Source organism: Emys orbicularis, chromosome 8, assembly GCF_028017835.1.
Source record: "Emys orbicularis isolate rEmyOrb1 chromosome 8, rEmyOrb1.hap1, whole genome shotgun sequence".
Taxonomy (NCBI): domain Eukaryota; kingdom Metazoa; phylum Chordata; order Testudines; family Emydidae; genus Emys; species Emys orbicularis.
Window position 1 is genome coordinate 108,220,159 of NC_088690.1, and position 21,640 is coordinate 108,241,798.

General features: G+C 39.9%; 1 protein-coding gene across 3 annotated transcripts in view; it reads left to right on the forward strand.

Annotated features, from left to right (window-relative positions):
* Window positions 1–21,640, forward strand: part of G3BP1 (G3BP stress granule assembly factor 1) — a 37,483-nt gene that overhangs the window by 9,642 nt on the left and 6,201 nt on the right. For 2 of the 3 annotated variants that reach the window (XM_065408908.1, XM_065408909.1), the window contains exons 2-7: window positions 8,529–8,642; window positions 14,047–14,128; window positions 14,952–15,125; window positions 19,801–19,891; window positions 20,283–20,373; window positions 20,744–20,948. In XM_065408908.1, the coding sequence (XP_065264980.1) occupies window positions 8,548–8,642; window positions 14,047–14,128; window positions 14,952–15,125; window positions 19,801–19,891; window positions 20,283–20,373; window positions 20,744–20,948 (738 nt within the window). In that variant the 5' untranslated portion in view covers window positions 8,529–8,547. Of the gene's footprint in view, window positions 1–8,508; window positions 8,643–14,046; window positions 14,129–14,951; window positions 15,126–19,800; window positions 19,892–20,282; window positions 20,374–20,743; window positions 20,949–21,640 lie in introns of those variants that run through there. The other variant, XM_065408906.1, reaches the window with a different exon arrangement.

Below are 21,640 nucleotides of genomic sequence, written 5' to 3' on the forward strand. Positions count from 1 at the left end.
CTTTTTAATTCCTCTATGCTGGGTTGACTGAGGTTCACCTGCTGCTGTTTTCTAGGTTGCATTAGTAGTATTTCACAGGAGAAAGTAATGGAACAGTTAAAATACCAGTTACTGTAACTCATTACAAATTCCGTTATTCAGGGATAAAAGACCTTACGTCAGACATCCCATCACTTAGCTTTGTGCACCTACTTCCAAAGAGATGAGGTTTTGGATTTATTGTATCTTTAGAGGCAATAGAGCAGTTTGTGCCCATTCAGCTGCTGCAGTCTGTTGGCTTTACTGTAAGCTGACTATGCTTGGAAGGCCAGCATGTACGACTTTCTCACACTCTCCCATACAGTAAAAGTACAAAACAGTGCTATTGTCTATAAACAGGTAACTTCCTATAATGCTTTCCGCTTTCCATCTGCCTTTATATAAAGGCTTTCTTTTTCATTTAGGGTTCTTGGCTTTTGAAATTTAATACCTAAATGGTTCACTTTTATAATAATAAAAAAAAAGGCTCCCTTTATCTTTGCGAGTACAGTAGAACACCAGAGTTACAAACTGACCAGGCAACCTCACACCTCATTTGGAACCATAAGTACACAATTGGGCAACAGCAGAGACCAAAAACAAAAACACGAATACAGTACTGTATTAAACGTGAACTACTAAAACAAAAAAAAGGAAAGCAGAATTTTTCTGCATAGTAAAGTTTCAAAGCTGTATTAAGTCAATGTCCAGTTGTAAACTTTTGAAAGAACAACCATAACATTTTGTTCAGCGTTATGAACATTTCAGAGTTACAAACAACTTCCATTCTCAAAGTGTTTGTGACTGAGGTTCTACTGTAGTTATTCCCCAACTCATGGAAGACAGAACTTCGACATTAATTGCCCATGTTACTGTTTTTAACTAATGCGTCAAGATTTCTGTACCTGAACTTCACTGGGTGCTGGCCCCTACCAGTGCTTGCAGTCTTGATTGTCAACAAAAACTGTTCTTTTAATAGCCTCTTTCCCCATGTAGTTGAGGGTGAGTTTAGTGGCCTACCCATTCTTTCTGATCTCTTGTAGCTCAGTATTTGTTACCTTTTTAGTGTTTAAATATGCATTTCCTTGAAAAGTTCACATTACTTATTCTACTTCAGAACAAGCTGTCCTAATGATATGCTTCACCAGCTAGGAGACCAATGCTCTGGATTTCACTTAGAGATGCAAGTTTATCCTGCTTGTACCATATTGTCTATCTGATCTGTAGTGTTTGTAACACTATAGTTTTCCACAGGTACCCACTTGCTGCTCCCCCCCCCCCTCATTTGAGCAAACAAAGCCAAATGGATCCATCTAAAAGATTTTGGGAGCAGAAGCTAACAGAATGGAATATTTATACTCTCATTAATAGTTATCTATATTTTGTTGTTTAGTCCATTTTCGGGGGAGGTGGGGATTTTCTTTACTATGTTCTTTTTCATTTGTCCCATGGTGGACTCACGTTGGACTGTGATTCTAGTGTAGGCTATTCTGCAGTCATATTGACAAATCACTGTTTATACTGAGCCATTCTCACATGAGCAGGTCATTCTCACCTGTTACTAAGCAACCTGGAAAAAACTGAAAATGGCACTTCATTACTGCAATTGTGATTCCTAATGACTATATCTTAAATATCCAATATCCTGTGTCTTTCAAGTATGGAATAGGGTATACAACTTCTATAAATCTCTGTTACTGTGCAGGTTTTTTCTAAGCAATTCTTCAGCTTTCAAAAAGTAGCAATTGATAGAGGTTAAGGAACTACCAACATAGTCAAGAGCTAGGGTATATAGTAACTATAGTCATACCCTGAAGTTTGCAAAAATCCTCACATGGAGAACCTATTGAGTGCATGGTGCCAGAATGTCCCTTCTATAACTAGATAAGATTATGGAGGTGAAAAAACTAAAAATGTGTTGTATTTTCTCAAGGCTATTGTGGGTGTCACTTAAGTGGTGTGACAGTGGTGAGAATCCTTGCACACACTTACGTTATGGTTACAAAGGCTTGGGACAGCTTTCCTCAGAATTCTGTAAATTTACAATAAGTCATAAAAATCGGACGGATGTAACGGAGATATCAGATGTCTTTATTTTTAAATATGGTAACAGTAGAAGATTGGGAATCAGACTGCTGCAGGATTATTCACTTCATTATTCTGCAAAATCTTCCCATCAAAAGAAACTAATGCTTTGAAGTGATTTGTTATTTTGGTAGATATTTTCTCTTAGGTTGAAATGTTGGCAAAAAGACATAGTGATGAGTTAGGTGGAAGATAAAGGTACAAGGGGCTGTGAAGGTAGACTAGTCAGAAAAGACTGTAGCCTGGTCCTGAGGTTTCTAGAAACCATTTCTTCCCCTCTTTGTTTTGATTTCAGCTGTGTAAAGCACCCTTCTGGTAGCACACTTGGTAGTACTAAACACAACAGCAGTCTCCTCAAAAGGGATGTCTGGAATCCTTTTGATTTAAAATGTCAGTTGAACCTACCCCTCTGGGATCATTATGACAGATTAAATGGCTTTAGTGATCACTAGCTGGCCTCAGTGTGAACCTGAACTCTGCATATAGAGCACAGGAGATAAGGATATCTGGAGGAAATGTGACACAACTAGGACTCGCATTGAATTTTATAACTTCAGTCTTGGGTTATTTGAAAAGCACGGGTTAGTTTATTTTGATTATATAGTAATTTGGGTGAATGCTTTAGAAAATGCTATTCAGTTTTAGCTGAAACTAGGCTGAAAGGACACCTATCTATCACAGTCCAGATATGGTCATGAGTTGTTGTGACTCTAAATCTTAATTTGTTGAATGCACTGTTTGCATAAATCAATTTTTAATTTACATAACTGTACTTTGGAAACTCAGTGACTATCACTGATTTTCTGCAAAGTTATAGCATTATAACAGATGGTGGAATTTTCCACCAGCCAAGTGAAGACCAGTTTAGCTGAGGTATTTGTCTAAATTTAATCTCTTGCTTTAATAAATGGCTAGGATTTAAATTTTGGGAGCAGTATACAGAATGTAGTTAACCTGTTAGTTTTATGTTGGAGTAGAGTAACCTAATAAGTTATTCCTTACACTTGGGAGTAAGGTGAATGAATGTTAGGAAATCATTCGGTCTCCAGCTCTTCTCTTAAGGCCCTCTCCCTCATCGCCACTGCCAAAAAGATGGGTGTGTGATAACTCAGGCACTCAGATGCTACTGTGGTGTGGACAGTATAAAATACATGTTTACATTATCCTGTTCCTTGACCATAGGATAATGATAGCAATATATTCTTGAGTGGTGTGGAGCAAATATTCTTTCTGGAGAAATGAGGTTTATATCGTTCAGGTTGTTGGCTGGAGAACATGAGCAGATGGTTGCTGGTAGAAAAGCAGCAGGTGCAACTGGAGTAAAAACAGATTGCTGTCCACTGATTAGATCCTGTTTGGTTTTTCACTTTTTTTTTTTTTTTTAAATCTGCTTAATAAGAGTTGGACACTCTTTGCATGGTACAAGTCAGCAGTAAATATGAAAAGTCTATATCAGAACTAAGTAGCAAGTATTGAATTAGAATTGCCCTGTGCTAATTTAGTCTGGTATTTGTATGATAAAATCCATCTTTGATTAGCAGAGGTGGAAATCTGTCTTCAGTATAGTAGTGGCACAGTTTAACACAGCAGCATGCAAAGTAATGTGAACCCTAGTGGCTGAATGTAGCTAGGAAACATTCATCTATGAAAGGAAAAAGATACACATCAAAGGGGGGGAAGGATTCTGATACTGTTTTTGTACAGTATATTCTGTTGGATTTGGGACTGTGTCGAATTCTGTGGTAGTAGGTCATGACGGCGCTGTGAAACAAAAGTGTACCAAATTGGACTTCCATTCTGAAAGCAATAGAAAATGGTTATCTTTGTGTGTCTATTCAGCTTCCACTGAAGTGAGTGAAAAGTCTCCTATTGAGTCACTGGGAGTTAGATCAGGCCCTATATGTGAGTATTCCCAAATCTTTTGTGTGCTAAAAAAAACCAGGCTTATAGGCAAACAAGCAAGTATTAGGTCATCTACTAACATGGTATCCAGCTCATTTACAAATGTAAACAATGATATGGGTATGAAAAAATCAATCATTTCATGAGTTTATTGCAGCATCACTGTGTGATCTGTGCAGTAACTAAATCTTGCCTCTTTTCTTAAAGTGGGTATTGGATAGGACTTTACTCCTATTTTTCATCTTTTGTAGTTCCGCCAATTTAATGCATTCTCCCCCCCCCTTTCTTTACTATTTGCAGTGTCATCCTTGGGATTTAGAATTTTCACCCAATGAAATTAAGTACCCAATTAAATTAATAGTGGATGGGGAGCTGGATCTATACATATGATTCACCTTTGAAAGGCTTTTTGCATAACCATCATGGTTAGAAATTTTTTTTTTTTTTTTAAATGAAAGCTGAGTCTACAGAATCTGAGTGTGTCCGTGGGCCAGATATGTGCAGCTTCCTTGGTCTGTGGTGACTTGCAGAACTCTTGAAATTTATATCAAAAGACTGAAAGCTATTCAGTCAACTTTGAGAGAACCTGATTTTGGTTTTAGTGCTTGTTTAACACCATTACCTGTAGGACCTTGAAGAAAGGGTGTGTGTGTGTGTGTGTGTTTTGTTTTGTGTCCAAGGGTTTATACACCAGCCTTTTCAACAAAAGGAGCAGGCGCTCACAAATATGTATCCTCCGGGGCATGTCAAATCTTATTTTCCGGGATTTGGCATTCCTGATATTGCTAAGGTAAAACACGAACATGTTTCTTAAGTCACAAATTAGACCTCTTTATATACATTTTGGGGGTGGGGGAAGAGAGCACAAATCTTCTTTTAATCCTCTGTAGGTCATCTTTAAATAGCCCTTCACAACTTAACCCTACTTTACCTAGCTGATCTAGTAACACCACAGTGTTGAGCCATGCTCTTCCTTCAGTCTGTAAAAGTTTCCAGCGTTTGCCCATCAGTAAGGCTGTCACTTTAAACACTTTTGCAGTCTCTCCCACACCACTGCCTATGTAGGCAAAACTCCTGATACAGTCTGTTCAGCCATTCTCTTATCCTCCAATTCCTTAAAATTCATCTCAGATGTGGGGTCTACAAAATCCTCGCTGCAGGTCATAGCTAGCATGGCTGTTCCCCCACTTTCCTTTTTCCGACTCCCTCATGCTGCTTCAATCCTTGTCATTGTTCACCCTTCACCACCCCAATTTAAACAACTAAATGTGTAACTTACACAGCTGTATCAAGCGTCACCATATTATTTTGCTTGTACGTTGTATCCCTGTTCCCTACCCTTTGTCTGTTTTTGTGTCTTTTTGACTGTCTTCCAGGGCAGGGATTGTCTCCTACATTTTCATAGTACCTAGCCCAGTAGCAACTTGGTCACAACTGAGTTTTTGGGTGCTACTATAATACTTAAATGTATTATTCATAAGTCCTACCAAACCGAGAATAAACCTCATCTGCATGGTTTTGTTCCTGTAGAGAAGGAGGCATCTTGTGGGCTATCAGACGAACAAAGCTGAAATGTATAAAGAATCTGATAAGGTAGACTTTGGAATTTGTGATATTCAGGAGTTCCCTGTTTTTCTTTTTGGAGTTTGAAATTACTGTTTGTATCTGCTACATCCTCCACTGTGGCCATAATTTCCTCTGCATGCCTATGTGCATACTGGAAACCATCAGTATTTGTCTCTTACTAAATTGTTCTGGTGTACTCTTCGTTGCAGACCATTAGACTGCCACATGTTGTAAGCTTGATGGGGCTTCTCGCCTATAATTTGGGCAAAAACACTCTCTTCTCTGGCAGCATAGGGCTGGATCCTCAGGTATGCTGGAACAGGGCATAGTGCATCTGGGCAGGGGAAATCAGTAATTTTTTTTTTTTTCACTCCTGAATCCTGAAGGTAATTTGGGGCAGTTCTGCTGTCTCAAGGGTGCACTGGGCTTCTGGATGCCCCTGTATGCAGGGGGAAGGGAAGAAAAGTTCAGGAGCAGGTGTCAGAGCCAGCTATATTAGCTTGGTTTCCCTGGATATTCTACATATGGGGAGTATCCAGCTGGCTTTCCATCCCCATTGGGTTGCCAGAGCAGAGCTGAGACTTTGGCCCAAAATGAGACGGCATACAATTAAAGGCAAGAGCAATACTTTATATATGTGAATGTAAAAAAACTCTGTAGGCTTGGATTTGATTTTGATTATTGTTTTTGAGAGTCAAGCGACTTCTGTTCAGGATTGTTCATTAGAATTCTGTCTCTCGAGACCATCTCTTGCTGTTTCTTTTTTTGATCTCCTCCTCCCCCCCATCCCCCTCCGGCCCGGCTCTTTATAGAAGACTGAGTCTTGTGCAAAACTTACGCTCGGCTAATATCAGGGCATCTTGATAACGACTTGTCCTACTGAGAATGGGACCATTATGATCCCTTAATAATCAATTTTTGTATGTCTGTGTTTGTAGTTTTCTTCATCTTTGAATGACTTGCTTCCTTGCGCGTAGCTTTTATAAAACATGTGAATCCAGCAGTTTTTAGGATGCACTTGAAGTAACATGTCCTTAAAGTCAAACACCGAAGCTATTGACTTTCGCTTTCAGAATATTTCTAATGAATTGGTTTATGATGGACTCCAATTGGTTGTCACTTTAAAATAACAAAACTAAGAGTGTGTCTACACTGCCCATGTTATAGTCATGCTTTATCGGTGTGGGAGAGCTCTCCCAGCAATAAAAAATAACCACCCTGAAAGAGATGTGGTAACTTTATCGCCGGGAGCATGGCTCCCGGCAATAATTGTACTGGGGGTGTGTGTTTTCACACCCCTGAACGACTAAAGTTTTAGTGCTGAAAGTGGCAGTGTAGACACAGCCTAAGATTGAGATGCTGTGCTGTACTTCTTCAGAGGTGCGGCACAAAAGATGTAGCCCAGGTAAGAGAGGGCAAAGGTGGCTATGTACCACTCCAATTCTGGGCTACCTCCTGGGCTGGTGTGGCCTCCAGAATAAGTTAAAGCAGGTCCTGAGGCTGTTCTGACTTAGGGCAGCCTTGCCTGACCATCTATAGAATATTCAGAAAGGCTATTTTCTCTCTCTGTATACCTCCACGATGGCATTATGCCAGAGGGCAGAGTAGGGCTACCGTTGTTGGTTCTGTGCTGCTTTTGTGCTGGAGAAATTCCCTAGGAGGTTGTTATGGCCCCTTCAAGCTGTTGGAGGAGACCAGATTCCAGCCCTGAAGCTATTTTTAGTAGCACAAATTTAAAAGAATGTAACCAATCTAAAATTCACTGTTGAGGCTCAAGTTGAGTGATGGGTGTGTGGGGCAGGTATGGCACATTTCTAAAACCCTGATTGGCAGCAGGAAGAAGGGATTAGGGTGTCGAACATTGGGGGGAAGTGTCTTTCATATGCCTTTTGGGTAACATCTGCTTGGTTTAGTACAAACTTTTGCTAGCTTTTTATTACTGACTGCACTGCAGAGCCAGTATAGCCAGCTGTCATGTATTCTGCCTTACATCAACAACAAAACTGTCAACCAAGCGCCGATCCTAGTACCCATCTCTGTAATGGTGATGTATGAAGCAACAATCGCCCAGCTTGAACTCCAGTACTGGTAGCAAGAAAACTCTGGCATTGATTTATAATCTGCACCGTTTTTATGTGAATAATTGAGGGGAAGCACATAGGGACCACATGTTCTTAGATTCCTTTTTTAGACTGACCTAGACATTAAGATTTAGAAGCTGGATGTTTTGTGAATCTCTCTTAGCAGCAAAGATTTTCTTTTTATAATTATTGATCCAGTCGGATTAAATAAAAGGTAAATAGACTGTCTATGTCCGAGGGCTGGGTACGCTGTAACTCATTTGACTTATCTGGTGGATTTAGCTGACACATGATCAGCTAAGTGAGGGAAGATGGGTGGGAAGGAAGGCGTTTGCTTTTTTTCATTAGGCTACCTTAATACAGTCCAGTATGCCTGTTAAATTTGAGATTGTTTAGAACTGCATTAGAGTCCTGTAGGAGTTTTGTGCTGTTGACAAAAATGGGTTGGACTGACCTTTTTAAAATGGTCTTAATACAGTAGCATAGGCTTCAAACTTTAGAGTGTCCTTATTGTGAAGTCAGGTGAGGTAAATAGAGCTTGAATCTGCTGTGAATGACTTAACCGCTTAGGAAATCCTCTTGAAGAACCTTACTTGTATGCTTGCTACCAGGGTATGTGGTAATTTAGGACACTTAAACTCTTTCTTGTTGAAATGAAATGGAACAAAAATCCAGTTGTTCACGCTGTCGTTTTCCCCCCAGTAAAAAAAAGTTGATAGTACAGCCGTATGAATTAAGTGGATAACATTGTGTTAAAACTAATCATAGATGTCAGTGTTTGTTTTTCATTGTAATTATATAATTTCATGTTGTCTCATGTCTCAATATGTACAACAAAATAGTAAGCTAAATTTTCATGGAGCTTTTGTTCTTCAGTTTTCAGTTGACCAAAGAAATGGTGATGGAGAAGCCAAGTCCCCTGCTGGTCGGGCGGGAATTTGTGAGGCAGTATTATACTCTGCTGAATCAAGCACCAGACTACCTGCACAGGTAATGCGTCTTAATGTTTCACTTTGTTTTTCTTTGCATGTATGTTATAAACTGTAACAAACCTGTGCCCTCCTTTTGGCTTGCCAGATGCAAGATTTGGATACTTTTTTTTTTATGCATTAACTTGTGCTGGGTGGATGCTAATCTTACATTAAATTAATTCACTCCCAGCTGCGACCAAATAGAACAGAAGATAAAAGTAAAGTTTACAGCAGACCATTTTTATTTGTCTAAGGTATTTCTAATTGTAAGTGCTTAAATTTTGAGAACTGCTCTGTTTGGTGTTAGTCTGAAGCTTCTTTACTCATTCAGGTCTCATTCGTAAGACTTAGTATCATAACAAGGTTGGTTAAAAATGAATATCTTTTTTTTTTTAAAAAGAAGATTTAAATTAAAATAAACCTGTTGAAAATTTAATCGGAAATTATGGCAACCTATTTTAAGGCCTAAACTTAATTTAATCTATTAAAATAATTTTTAAAAGGCACATTATATCATTGACCTGCTCCAAAAGTGTAAGGAATTAAAGCGTTCTGAAATTTTAAATTATATGCAGAATCAGAGGAAAAAATCTCTAACTTTTGAGATCAACTCAAGCTTTATAACTGTCACAATGTCACGTATTGCATTAAGTATCCATATTTTCAGCTTTACAATGAAATGAATGCTGGTATTTACATGTCTACTTCTGGTTTCTGTTGTGCGGAAATTTTTTTGTCTCGATTACTTTGGGTTTCAGGTTATCTAACAGGTACAGAGAGAATATTTTCCTTTGGACTAGTTTATTCAAGATAAAGCAGGGCCCTTTTGAATTTTGTACACTTTTAACTGAACTCCAATTTCCATTCAAATGCAGTTTGACACACATGCTCAGGGAAATCATTATCTAGTAAATAAGAAACTGATGAATGATGCATTTCTAACATAAAGTAAAAATGTATGTTATCGTATATCTATACACATTTATTTAAGCAATTATATTGCTTATCATCCTGTATATTCCTAGATTATAAGGCCAGAAGAGTCTGCTGTGTGATCATCTAGTTTGCCCTCCTGCATAACGCCTGTCATAGAATTTTCCTGAATTAAATCCTGTTTGAACTAGAGCATTGCTTTTAGACAAACATCCCATCTAGATAATTACCAGTAATGGAGAATCCACCACAGTCTTTGGTAAATTGTTCAAGTAGCTAATTACCCTTATTGATAAAAATCTGTGCTTTATTTCTTGCCTGAATTTGTCTCGCTTCACTCTGCAGCCCTTGGATCTTGTTACACCTTTGTCTGCTAAATTGAAGAGCCTATTATCAATCACATTTTCGTTTCTCATGTTTTTTAGTTATAAACTGTGATAGTCACCCCATAACCTTCTTTTTGTTAGCAAAAAGACTCATGAAGTGTAAAGGCCAAGTTTAGTATAAAGGGTATATTTGATTGGAAATGAACACATTTTAATGGTTATACCAACCGTGAAAATTAACCTTTTTTAGAAAAACAAGCGCAAATGCTAAATAAGGTTAAAATCAATTATTTAAATTAGGGTTTCCTGCTTGCTGACTTAAATAGGTCCACCCTGATGATAAATATCATTCATTGGGAGACTTATGCTTGCTTGGGGTTATGCTTTGCCACACTACATAAGCTAAGAACTCCCACAATCCTGAAATCCTCTTCATGCATAAATGTCACCAGGTATTGGGTGAAGATGATTTAGAATTGTTCACAAGTGTGCAGAGCAGCTAACCCACTCATTTAGTCCAGACACAGTTTACTGCATATTCTCAGGGTTTTTATTCTAATCTAACTTGTACCTGCTGGCAAAATTCTCTGCTCTGTAATACTACTGCTATTTTAGCAAATAGTAGAAGAAGCTATAAAATGGAAGTTTCACCTGTAGTTTGCACATTAGTATCTTTTAAGTCTCTAGGTTAATAAAATATCATTCTGAATATAATTTATAACCAGGACTTGACTAAATATTGCCAGATGGCACCTGCTAGCCAAAGGACTAGGTTGATATGGAAGATGAGCTTTGGGCTTGGGGGAGAGGAGCACACCAAGATCCTACAAAGCCTAGCACCAATCCCAGCTGCTGGAAAAGGCTGATAAGATTCTTATCAGGGAGCTGTGGTGGACCATACTGGTGGTTCTGTCTCTTGGGCAGAAGAAAGAGCTCTTCTTTTGCTCCCCAAATCATAGAACCTCCTGATGGCTCTAATGGTGGAGACGGGTGTTTCCTGCTACTTTAGCTGTTTTTTTTTTTTTTTTTTTTTTTTTGGCTGTCTTCCCGAATACGTTAGTGCCTGCATGTGCTGCTGTTCATAGTGTGACGGGTTGGATCACCGAAACCCCCTTGGGAGCTGCCACCTGATGTGCAAAGACTACCCCTGCTCCTGTTTTCCCTGCCAGCTCAGGACTCCAGCACCCTGTCTTGCTGAGCCAGACACTCCAGTCTGCTCCAACACAGACCCAGGGTCTGAATCACTTGTCCCAAAGCTGCAAGTTTACCTAAAAACAGCTCACAGGAGTGTGCTTGTCTTTAGCACTCAGATGCCCAACTCCCAATGGGGTCTAAACCCAAATAAATCCGTTTTACCCTGCATAAAGCTTATACAGGGCAAACTCATAAATTGTTCGCCCTCTATAACACTGATAGAGAGATATGCACAGTTGTTTGCTCCCCCAGGTATTAATACATACTCTGAGTAAATTACTAAATAAAAAGTGATTTTATTAAATACAGACATTAGGATTTAAGTGGTTCAAAGTAGTAACAGACAGAACAAAGTAAGTCACCAAGCAAAATAAAATAAAATGCGCAAATCTATGTCTAATCAAACTACATACAGATAATCTCACCCTCAGAGATGCTTCAGTAAGTTTTTCTCAGACTGGACACCTTCCAGGCCTGGGCACAATTCTTTCCCCTGGTACAGCTCTTGTTGCAGCTCAGGTGATAGCTAGGGGATTCTTCATGATGGCTCCTCTCTCTCTCTCTTCTGTTCCACCCCTTTATATATCTTTTGCATAAGGCGGGAACCCTTTGTCCCTCTGGGTTCCCCCCCCCCCCTCACTGGAAAAGCACCAGGTTAAAGATGGATTCCAGTTCAGGTGACATGATCACATGTCACTGCAAGACTTTATTACTCACTTGCCAGCACACACACATACAGGGAGACTCACAGGTAAACAGCCATCTGCAGATAATGGGAGTCATCAAGATTCCAAACCATCATTAATGGCCCACACTTTACATAATTACAATAGGCCCTCAGAGTTACATTTTATATTTCTAGTTTTAGATACAAGAGTGGTACATTTATACAAATCAGATGATCATACTCAGTAGATTATAAGCTTTGTAATGATACCTTACAAGAGACCTTTTGCATGAAGCATATCAGTTATGTTACATTCACTTATTACCGTATTTTCTCTAAAACTATCCCAGTTACATTATATTGACTTATTATCAAGTTTTTATAAAACCATATAGACTGCACAACGTCACACACAGTTCTCCAAAACAGCAGCACCAGAGACATATTCGCATGGGTCCTGTCAGTTTCACTGCTGTCCATAGAGTTCTGAATAGCAGGAGTTAAACTAACCTACGTCTTGCTAATTATCCTAGGCAGCAGTGTGAAGCTGTGAGGCTTGCTGCTGTCTCATAAGACTGCATTGCATTGGCTCACACTTAGGAAGTTTATTTTGCAGTTACTAGTGTCAAGAACTGTTTTAAAAAGCTGAATTTCTTCAGAAATTGATGTATGTCCTTCACTTGCCAGGAGAAGCTCTTCACTTAACTGAATGGATTGTCAAGCCATCGAAGTGTCTAGGAAGTATTACTCGTATTTCTCAGAAATAGCCTTGGCAAATTGTACAAAGACAATGAGAGGCAAAGTTTTGTAGTTTGTGGCACTGATTCTGCTTAGCAGCACTTTGAATGGGAAGTGTCAAGGTACTTTTGACTGAAACAGGCCTCTTTTGTGGGTCCTCCCTCCCCCCCGCCCCGATCTCTTAAAGATGATACTATTCTGTCTGTAAATCACTGCATTCTCACTCTTGTGATGTTGCTCCTGCATACTAGGTTGCTGACTTTAGAAGGAAAATTAAAGATGAGTTGTGGTACGTGTCAAAATTAAAATAAATACTAAATGTCTCCACTTGAGCTATGTATAGAATGGAAGTTTCATTTTGCAAAGGATTTCAAGATAGGAATTTCTAAACTCTCAAAAAAAAAAAAAATCTGAAGAAATTGTTTTGGGTTGATTAAAACATTTTGTTTCTTTTTTTTTTAAGTCAAAACTTGTGTATGATATAAAATTTTCAAAACAATGTTGTTTGAAAACAAAAAGTCAAAATGTTTCATTCCGAACATATTGAAATGGGTGTTGTCAGAACTCTTTTCTTCCAAAACAAAGCTTTGGCAAAATCAAAAACATTTCACAAAGGATTTCAATTTTGATGTAACTGCATGTTCCAGCAGAATATAGTTTTGTTAAAGCTTCTCTAGGCTGTGGTTGAGAGTCAGCATGCAAATGTGTTTAAGAACCTTTTTAAAAAACAGTCTTTATAGGCTTTTTGCAGTCATTTGGTGTCCTTTAGGGTCAGTGGAGCTCTACTTGGGTAAATAGTGGTACTGGGGCTGGCATGGCTTGTTCAGTTTTTTTGTTTAAAATAATTCTATTTCCTCTTAAGAGTGTAATAAAACCAATCTAGTGTAATTATGATCAGGAAAAGTCTGTAAAATTGGCAGTCAACAGAACCAAGTTCCACTTACAGATTCTTTGTTGAAAGTGTCTAAGCCAGAAATAATTCAACTTGACTTTTATATACTAAGGTGAGTTTACAGGGTTAGCAGTTAATTGGGGTAAAAGAGTTTTAACTGAGCAAATTTTGATCTAGAAATCACTGAAGCAATAAACATGAACGCTGCTGTTTCTAGAGGCCACTTTCCAGAGTACAGTTGTATGTCAAAACTGGTGTCTTGAGCCTCTACCAGTGGTTTGAGTATCTACCCATAGGGAAGATGACAGATTCCAGAGTACTGTCTTCCAGAGAACCTGGAACTGGCTAGGTGACTTTAGACACCCCTTGAATTCTTTTAAAAGAGCAGAAAACTCAAGGGCCTGTTCAGTGAGAGTATTATCTTCTGTGCTGAACTCTGCACCTTGCAGTAGGAAAACTGAAGAATTTTGGTTTTGAAGAACAAATACTTGCAAATAGGAATTTGGATTTGCTTGCGCTGAAATTTTGGACTGAGCAATCTTGACTGTGTGCCGTTAATAAGACTTAGTTCAAATATAGTATTTTTATAGTAAAATACTGTCTGCTGAAGACCAGTAACATGATTCAATTTTTAATGCAACAAGGCTTAATCTATAAATTCCCTCTTTTACAGATTTTATGGAAAGAATTCTTCCTATGTCCATGGTGGCTTGGATTCTAATGGAAAACCAGCTGATGCAGTCTATGGGCAATCTGTAAGCTTCTGTAAAACTGAGTGAAATACTTTTACAGGGAATTAAATATTTAGTTAGATTTTTCTGATCTAAGATCTTCTGGCTTGTTTAGTGTTTCAAGCAGATCTGTCTATTAGATGATACTGAGCATATGTGTGTCCATACTCTCTGAGGTGTTTGTAGTTTTACTGGGTGCAATATGAACATCTTGGAGAAATCTATTTTGGGACTTGAGAATTAATTTGCAATAATTTGCCATCCTTTTGTGCTTGGTAGGCAAACTTGTCACATGTTCCCAAAACTGTCAACAGCTATGAAATTTGGAGATGGATATAAAATACTGATAAGAACACCACATTAAAGCAGAGTCACAGTGGTGAAGCATTTAATGGTATTCAGGCAATGATATCTTCTGCAAACTAAAGCAAAGTCCAAGTGTCCTCTTTGATTCTTGTCTCAACTCAGAAGAAAAAGTGCATGGCATGGCATGGCATGGCTGTCTGTCTGTCTGTGCTGCCTTGATGTGAGTTCATTTTATGATCAAATTTGCAAGTGGCACCAAAATTGGAGAGGGAGGGGGGGAAAAGCCAAACAGCAGATTGACCTAGAGAGACTAAAATAGTGAAGACTGAAGGTATTGAGGAAAGTTTAAATATAAAGAACTACACCAAGGGGGAGTGGCTTTTGGGACTATGCTCTCTAGGGCTTTGAGGGCAACCCTAGGCTGCAAGCCTCACACTAAACTTGATATTCTCTGTACCCACCAATCTGCACTATACAAGCCTTTCTGATAAACTGAATTAACTTAGAAAATGGGTAACTGATTCTTCTCTGCCTTTTGCAGGACATCCACAAGAAGGTGCTGTCACTGAACTTTAAGGACTGCCACACAAAGATCCGTCATGTGGATGCCCATGCTACTCTTAATGATGGTGTTGTAGTCCAGGTGATGGGAGAACTCTCCAATAACATGCAGCCAGTGCGCAGGTTCATGCAGACGTTTGTACTTGCACCTGAGGTATGCTTTATGGAGTTTTGCTGTTACTTTAACCCGTGTGCTAGTACTGACATGAAAATAGTTGTAGCTATTCAGCTCAGCACTGGAATCTGAAGATTCCAATTGGGAAGTATTTCTTGCACAAGAGTCCAACAGTGGTGTGCTGCAAATGCTTTAAGAAGTTACATTACTTTAATTTGTTTATGCTAACCTGGAACCGTATCAGGAGGGGATGTAACATTTTGAGTTGTGGCTAATAAGCATCATTAAAATATTGCTTAGGTAGGTATTCTCAAAATATTGCAGATCCCCACTTAAGTTGTATCTTGCAGCTGATACCTCAAACATCTAGTGTTGGAGAACAATGCTCTCCAACATTTGAAGACTTGCATTCCAAGCTTTCTGATGCTATAAAGTATTGACTTCTTGCTGCAGTTGCTTTCAAAATAGCAGTTTTCAAAATCATATGACAGTTGAAAGTGGGAGTGAAGAAAGAGTGATGGTAATTGAGTGACATTATTTTTAACTTGGCAATTTCCAATTTACGTTTTGGAAGCTGTAGCTCCCAGTTTTTGTTTTTTTTTTTCAACTTTGGTAGTTCATAACAAATTGTTATCTTTGCTGAGTCATGACTAACGCATGGAAAGAGATGTCGATGAGCATCATTGCAGACCACCCATCTTATTTACAAGTATCTTGCTATGTTGAGCACGTGCCTTTACTTCTGTATTCTAGAGGCTGTATAGTTGAGGGTAGCTCCTAATCTCCGTGTCTCCAGCCTTTCCTAACTGGACTTAGTTTGACCTAAAATCCCACTTTTGTGTTTGTGATCTATTAAACTTTTTATATTTGGCATGCTTCAAATATCACTTCTTAAATACAGCACCATTAGGGAAACAACTACTACTATGCAGCATCTCAGCAAAGAGTTCGTCTCTGAGCTTATTAATAAATTCTCTAACGCTTACATAGGCAATATGACACTAGACTTATCCATAAAGTCAGGACGCTTTCAGGGATTTCATTTAGATTACTCATCAGTCCCTTGGTATTCATAAAGAGCTGGCTATTCTGTATTTGATCACCTTTTCTTCTCTGAAGTCCAATCACAGACACGTGAGCTATGGTGTGCTATCCAGATACAGATGGATTAAAAGTAGTTAACCCTTGGTATAGAATGGAATGAACTTCTTCTGACCCTTTTCTTTTTGAAATAGAACTCATTCGTGTCTTAAAAGTAGAAAATAACACTGTCAAAGTGCAGCAAAATAGTTGGTATATACATGTCTCTTACTATACACTTCTCCTCCTCATGGTAGTGAAGGCAGGTCTATCTTCTTCAGACACCGCAGCAGGTCCTGGGTTGGATTTGCTTTCCCTGAACAACTGCCTGCCCCTCTTGAACTAACTTCCCTCTAAGCTGCACGGCCAGGCAGGTGCTTAGGGCCGCAGCGGGGAGAGGCACCTCTCCTGCAGCTGCAGCCCCAGCCCCAGAGCTGCTGCAGTCGGGAAGAGGCGGCCCCCTCCCCTCCAGTCCCGGAGCTGCCGCGCCACCTCCCCTCCAGCCCCAGAGCTGCTGGGGAGAGGCAGCTCTCTTCCTCTCCTCCCCCCCCCCCCCAGCCCCAGGGCAGCCTGCACCCCAAACCCCTCATCCTCGACCCCCATCCCAGAACCCTCACCTCCCTGCACCCCAAGGCTCTGCCGCAGCCCTGAGCCCCCTCTCGCACCCTGAACCCCTTGGCCCTACCCCCACCACACATCACCTCCATATTGGTGCACATAACAAAATTCATTCCTCACATGCATGGGAAAAATTAGAGGGAACATTGCTTTTGAGTCATAAGAACGGCCGTACCGGGTCAGACCAAAGGTCCATCTAGCCCAGTATCCTGTTTACCGACAGTGGCCAATGCCAGATGCTCCAAAGGGAGTGGACCAACAGGCAATGATCAAGTGATCTCTCTCCTGCCATCCATCTCCATCCTCTGACAAACAGAGGCTAGGGACACCATTCCTTACCCATCCTGGCTAATAGCCATTAATGGACTTAACCACCATGAATTTATCCAGTTCTCTCTTAAACGCTGTTATAGTCCTAGCCTTCACAACCTCCTCAGGTAAGGAGTTCCACAAGTTGACTGTGCGCTGCGTGAAGAAGAACTTCCTTGTATTTGTTTTAAACCTGCTGCCTATTAATGTCATTTGGTGACCCCTAGTTCTTGTATTATGGGAATAAGTAAATAACTTTTCCTTATCCACTTTCTCCACATCACTCATGATTTTATATACCTCTATCATATCCCCCCTTAGTCTCCTCTTTTCCAAGCTGAAGAGTCCTAGCCTCTTTAATCTCTCCTCATATGGGACACGTTCCAAACCCCTAATTATTTTAGTTGCTCTTTTCTGAACCTTTTCTAGTGCCAGTATATCTTTTTTTAGATGAGGAGACCACATCTGTACGCAGTATTCGAGATGTGGGCGTACCATTGATTTATATAAGGGCAATAATATATTCTCAGTCTTATTCTCTATCCCCTTTTTAATGATCCCTAACATCCTGTTTGCTTTTTTGACCGCCTCTGCACACTGCGCGGACATCTTCAGAGAACTATCCACAATGACTCCAAGATCTTTTTCCTGACTTGTTGTAGCTATATTAGCCCCCATCATATTGTATGTATAGTTGGGGTTATTTTTTCCAATGTGCATTACTTTACATTTATCCACATTAAATTTCATTTGCCATTTTGTTGTCCAATCACTTAGTTTTGTGAGATCTTTTTGAAGTTCATCACAGTCTGCTTTGGTCTTAACTATCTTGAGCAGTTTAGTATCATCTGCAAACTTTGCCACCTCACTGTTTACCCCTTTCTCCAATCATTTATAAATAAGTTGAATAGGATTGGTCTGAGCACTGACCCTTGGGGAACACCACTAGTTACCCCTCTCCATTCTGAGAATTTACCATTAATTCCTACCCTTTGTTCCCGGTCTTTTAACCAGTTCTCAATCCATGAACGGACCTTCCCTTTTATCCCTTGACAACTTAATTTACGTAAGAGCCTTTGGTGAGGGACCTTGTCAAAGGCTTTCTGGAAATCTAAGTACACTACGTCCACTGGATCCCCCTTGTCCACATATTTGTTGACCCCTTCAAAGAACTCTAATAGATTAGTAAGACACGATTTCCCTTTACAGAAACCATGTTGACTATGGCTCAACAGTTTGTTTTTCTATGTGTCTGACAATTTTATTCTTTACGATTGTTTCGACTAATTTACCCAGTACCGACGTTAGACTTACCGGTCTGTAATTGCCGGGATCACCTCTAGAGCCCTTTTTAAATATTGGTGTTACATTAGCTAACTTCCAGTCATTGGGTACAGAAGCCGATTTAAAGGACCGGTTACAAACCTTAGTTAATAGTTCCGCAACTTCACATTGAGTTCTTTCAGAACGCTTGGGTGAATGCCATCTGGTCCCGGTGACTTGTTAATGTTAAGTTTTTATCAATTAATTCCAAAACCACCTCTAGTCCCCTTTTAAACTTCTATAGTCTTTTTGCCTTTGGTTCCCAGGCTTTTTACATCCTAGCATTGTCTCTTAATGCCCCCTTGTGTTTATCAACAGGTGTCTTATCTTGAGCCATTCTGTTTCCTTCCTGCTTGTTTTCCTTATATATTAACACAGTAAACATCCCAATTTGCCAGGTCAACCTACAGTATTCATGAATTATTGTAGAGCAGCTCCAAGCCCATAAGTCTGTTTCTAATTGTGATCTATTGTTCTCAAGTTGTTACTGAGATGGCCTCCAAAAAACTTTTCAAATCCACAGCTAGATACAGTTGCTAACCTTTTGTTTGGCTTTAATTTGGCCTTATTGATCCTGTCAGCCATAATGAAGCAAGGTATAGTTGCTTGTTTGGAATGAATAGCATTTTTCCTTTCTGCTTCAGGAATCCTTTCAAAAGCTGTACAGTGTCTCTTTGCTTTCTGCGGAGTTTTATGGGTGTTATCCTAGTTCTCTTCATCACCTACAGCTGTGTGCTTGCTATTATGGTGGAGTGGCTGTTATGATTGCAACAGTATTTCCATTTTGACAGGCGTGTCAAGCCTTTATTCTTTTTAAAAAATTCAATATGTCAAAGCAAATATGAACCTAGTACTTGAATTTTCCATATTGGAGATGAGTTTATAGGTTTTTCCTCATAGACTGGCAAATATTCCCTAATCACTGGCAAAACCTAGGGATCTGGGCCACAAACTGCTTAGTGCAGTATATGGAATGGGGGGCAAAAAGTGGTACAAAGCAACCTCTCCACTCCCGTGATCCTCTGCTTGACTGGAGGCCAAACCAGTCCTATCATAGCTTAGGGCAACCTCAACTACAAATCTGCTCTAAGGTGCATCACCTAGTGTGGTGATTCTTTGGAGTGCAGCACATGCTAGTATTCTCCCCTCATAGCCTGCCCAAGAATGTCCCTTGTGCTTGGGGGCTGAGTGTAGAAGCAACTTTGCTGGTTTTGTGCCACCCAGAGGTTCCCTCTGTTGGGGCAGTTGCTACTTCCGCACAGCCGGAGGGGCAGAGCTCTGACCAGGATCTGTCACTATGGCTGTAAACTCTTCATAATCATGTAATGTTTTGCTCTGGGACTGAATATAACGGAACCAACTTCTTATTCCTGCTTGCCTGCAGGGTTCTGTTGCAAATAAGTTTTATGTCCATAACGACATCTTCCGCTACCAAGATGAGGTTTTTGGTGATTCGGACACCGAGCCTCCAGAGGGTAAGTAAGTACCAGGAGCCTGGAGAATTCTACCAGTGCCAGCTTTTGTGGCATTAGTGGGCATAGTAAACAACTCTCAATTCTCAGACTAGAGAAGATTCTTCTCTTATGAGAAGGCATATTTGCAGTAAATTCAAATTGTCTCTCCTGTATTTTTTTTTTTTTTTTTTCCCTGTCCCTTCTGTACTGCTGGTACTTCAGCATGGGCTGGTGGAATACAGACTGTTGCAGTCGCTGGTACGGTCCTTCTTCCTGCAGTGATATTAAAATAAAACTTCCCCCCTCCCCAAATTTTATTTATTTTTTTTTTTTTGGGAAAGAATCCCTTTGCTGAGCTTGGACAGCGTGATAGGTGTAACTTGAGTTCTCTTCCTTCCCTAACCCACTCTAGAATCTGAGGAGGAGGTGGAGGAACCTGAGGAAAGACAGCAGACCCCTGAGACAGTTGATGATCCCGGTGCTTACTACGAGCAGTCTGTAAGGTAAAAAGACTATACTCTTAATATGGTGAAGGCAAACTTGGCATTGTGTGATCTCTTTAAGGACCAGGTCTGGAATCAAATGTGAAGAGAAGTCAGGAATGAAAATGTTTTATGTCTAGAAGTCGGGCTTCTGCTGCAGAAGCTGTAGCATAAACATTGTTAAATGATACACTATTAGCTGTGAGGCTGAGAAACTGTTTTCAGCTGATATAACACGTTCTAAGTATATGCCTATTGAAGTGAATTTTGCTGTGCTGCTCATCTTGATTGCATTGTACTTTGCATACCTGGGTTATAAGCATGCCTTCAATACTGTTCTTTATCCGAATTGAAAAGACATCTTGTTTCCATTTGTGATGTTCTTCAATAGCAATGACTTGGAGGAACAGCTGGAGGAGCCAGTAGTGGAACCAGAACCTGAGCCTGAACCGGAGCCTGAACAGGAGCCAGAACCAGAAGTGCAGGAAGAAAAATCTGAGCCAGTATTGGAGGAAACTGTTCCCGAGGAGACTATGGAAAAGAGTCCTTCTCCAGTCCCTGCAGACCCCGCTCCTGTGGTGCAAGAGGACTCCAGGGTAATGAAATGAGTGACTTTAATCTATATGTTCATCTTTTTTCTCCTCTTCATTATGTATAACACACCATCATCTTTGCTCTGGCAAGATGGGGTAGCTGGATGAGAGGTATCCAAATTCTTTTGCATAAGACTTCTCTCCTGCTCCTGAATTGTCCTTTTTGCCTCAAATTGAGCTTATCCACAGAAAAGCGATTGGTCAATTAGCTCGTTGCTGGTATCTCAATATTACAACACGTTATCAAGGCCCTCTGTATTTTGTACCTGTTCAGTTTGCTCCAGGAACTGGCTTGAATTTGTCCTTAAATTGAATGCTTATGGTAAGGCTTGGAAGGATTAGGTTTTTATTGGTGGTGGTTGTTAATCAAAATTTAGGCAAAGTAAGAAAAGTACTGCTTGAGAACTTATTAGAGCAGGGGTTGGCAACCTTTCAGAAGTGGTGTGCCGACTCTTCATTTATTCACTCTAATTTAAGGTTTTGTGTTCCAGTAATACATTTTAACCTTTTTAGAAGGTCTCTTTCTATAAGTCTATAATATAGAACTAAACTATTGTTGTATATAAAGTAAATAAGATTTTTAAAATGTTTAAGAAGCTTCATATTAAATTAAAATGCAGAGCCCCCGGACCAGTGGCCAGGACCCGGGCAGTGTGAGTGCCACTGAAAATCAGCTCGCGTACCGCCTTTGGCAC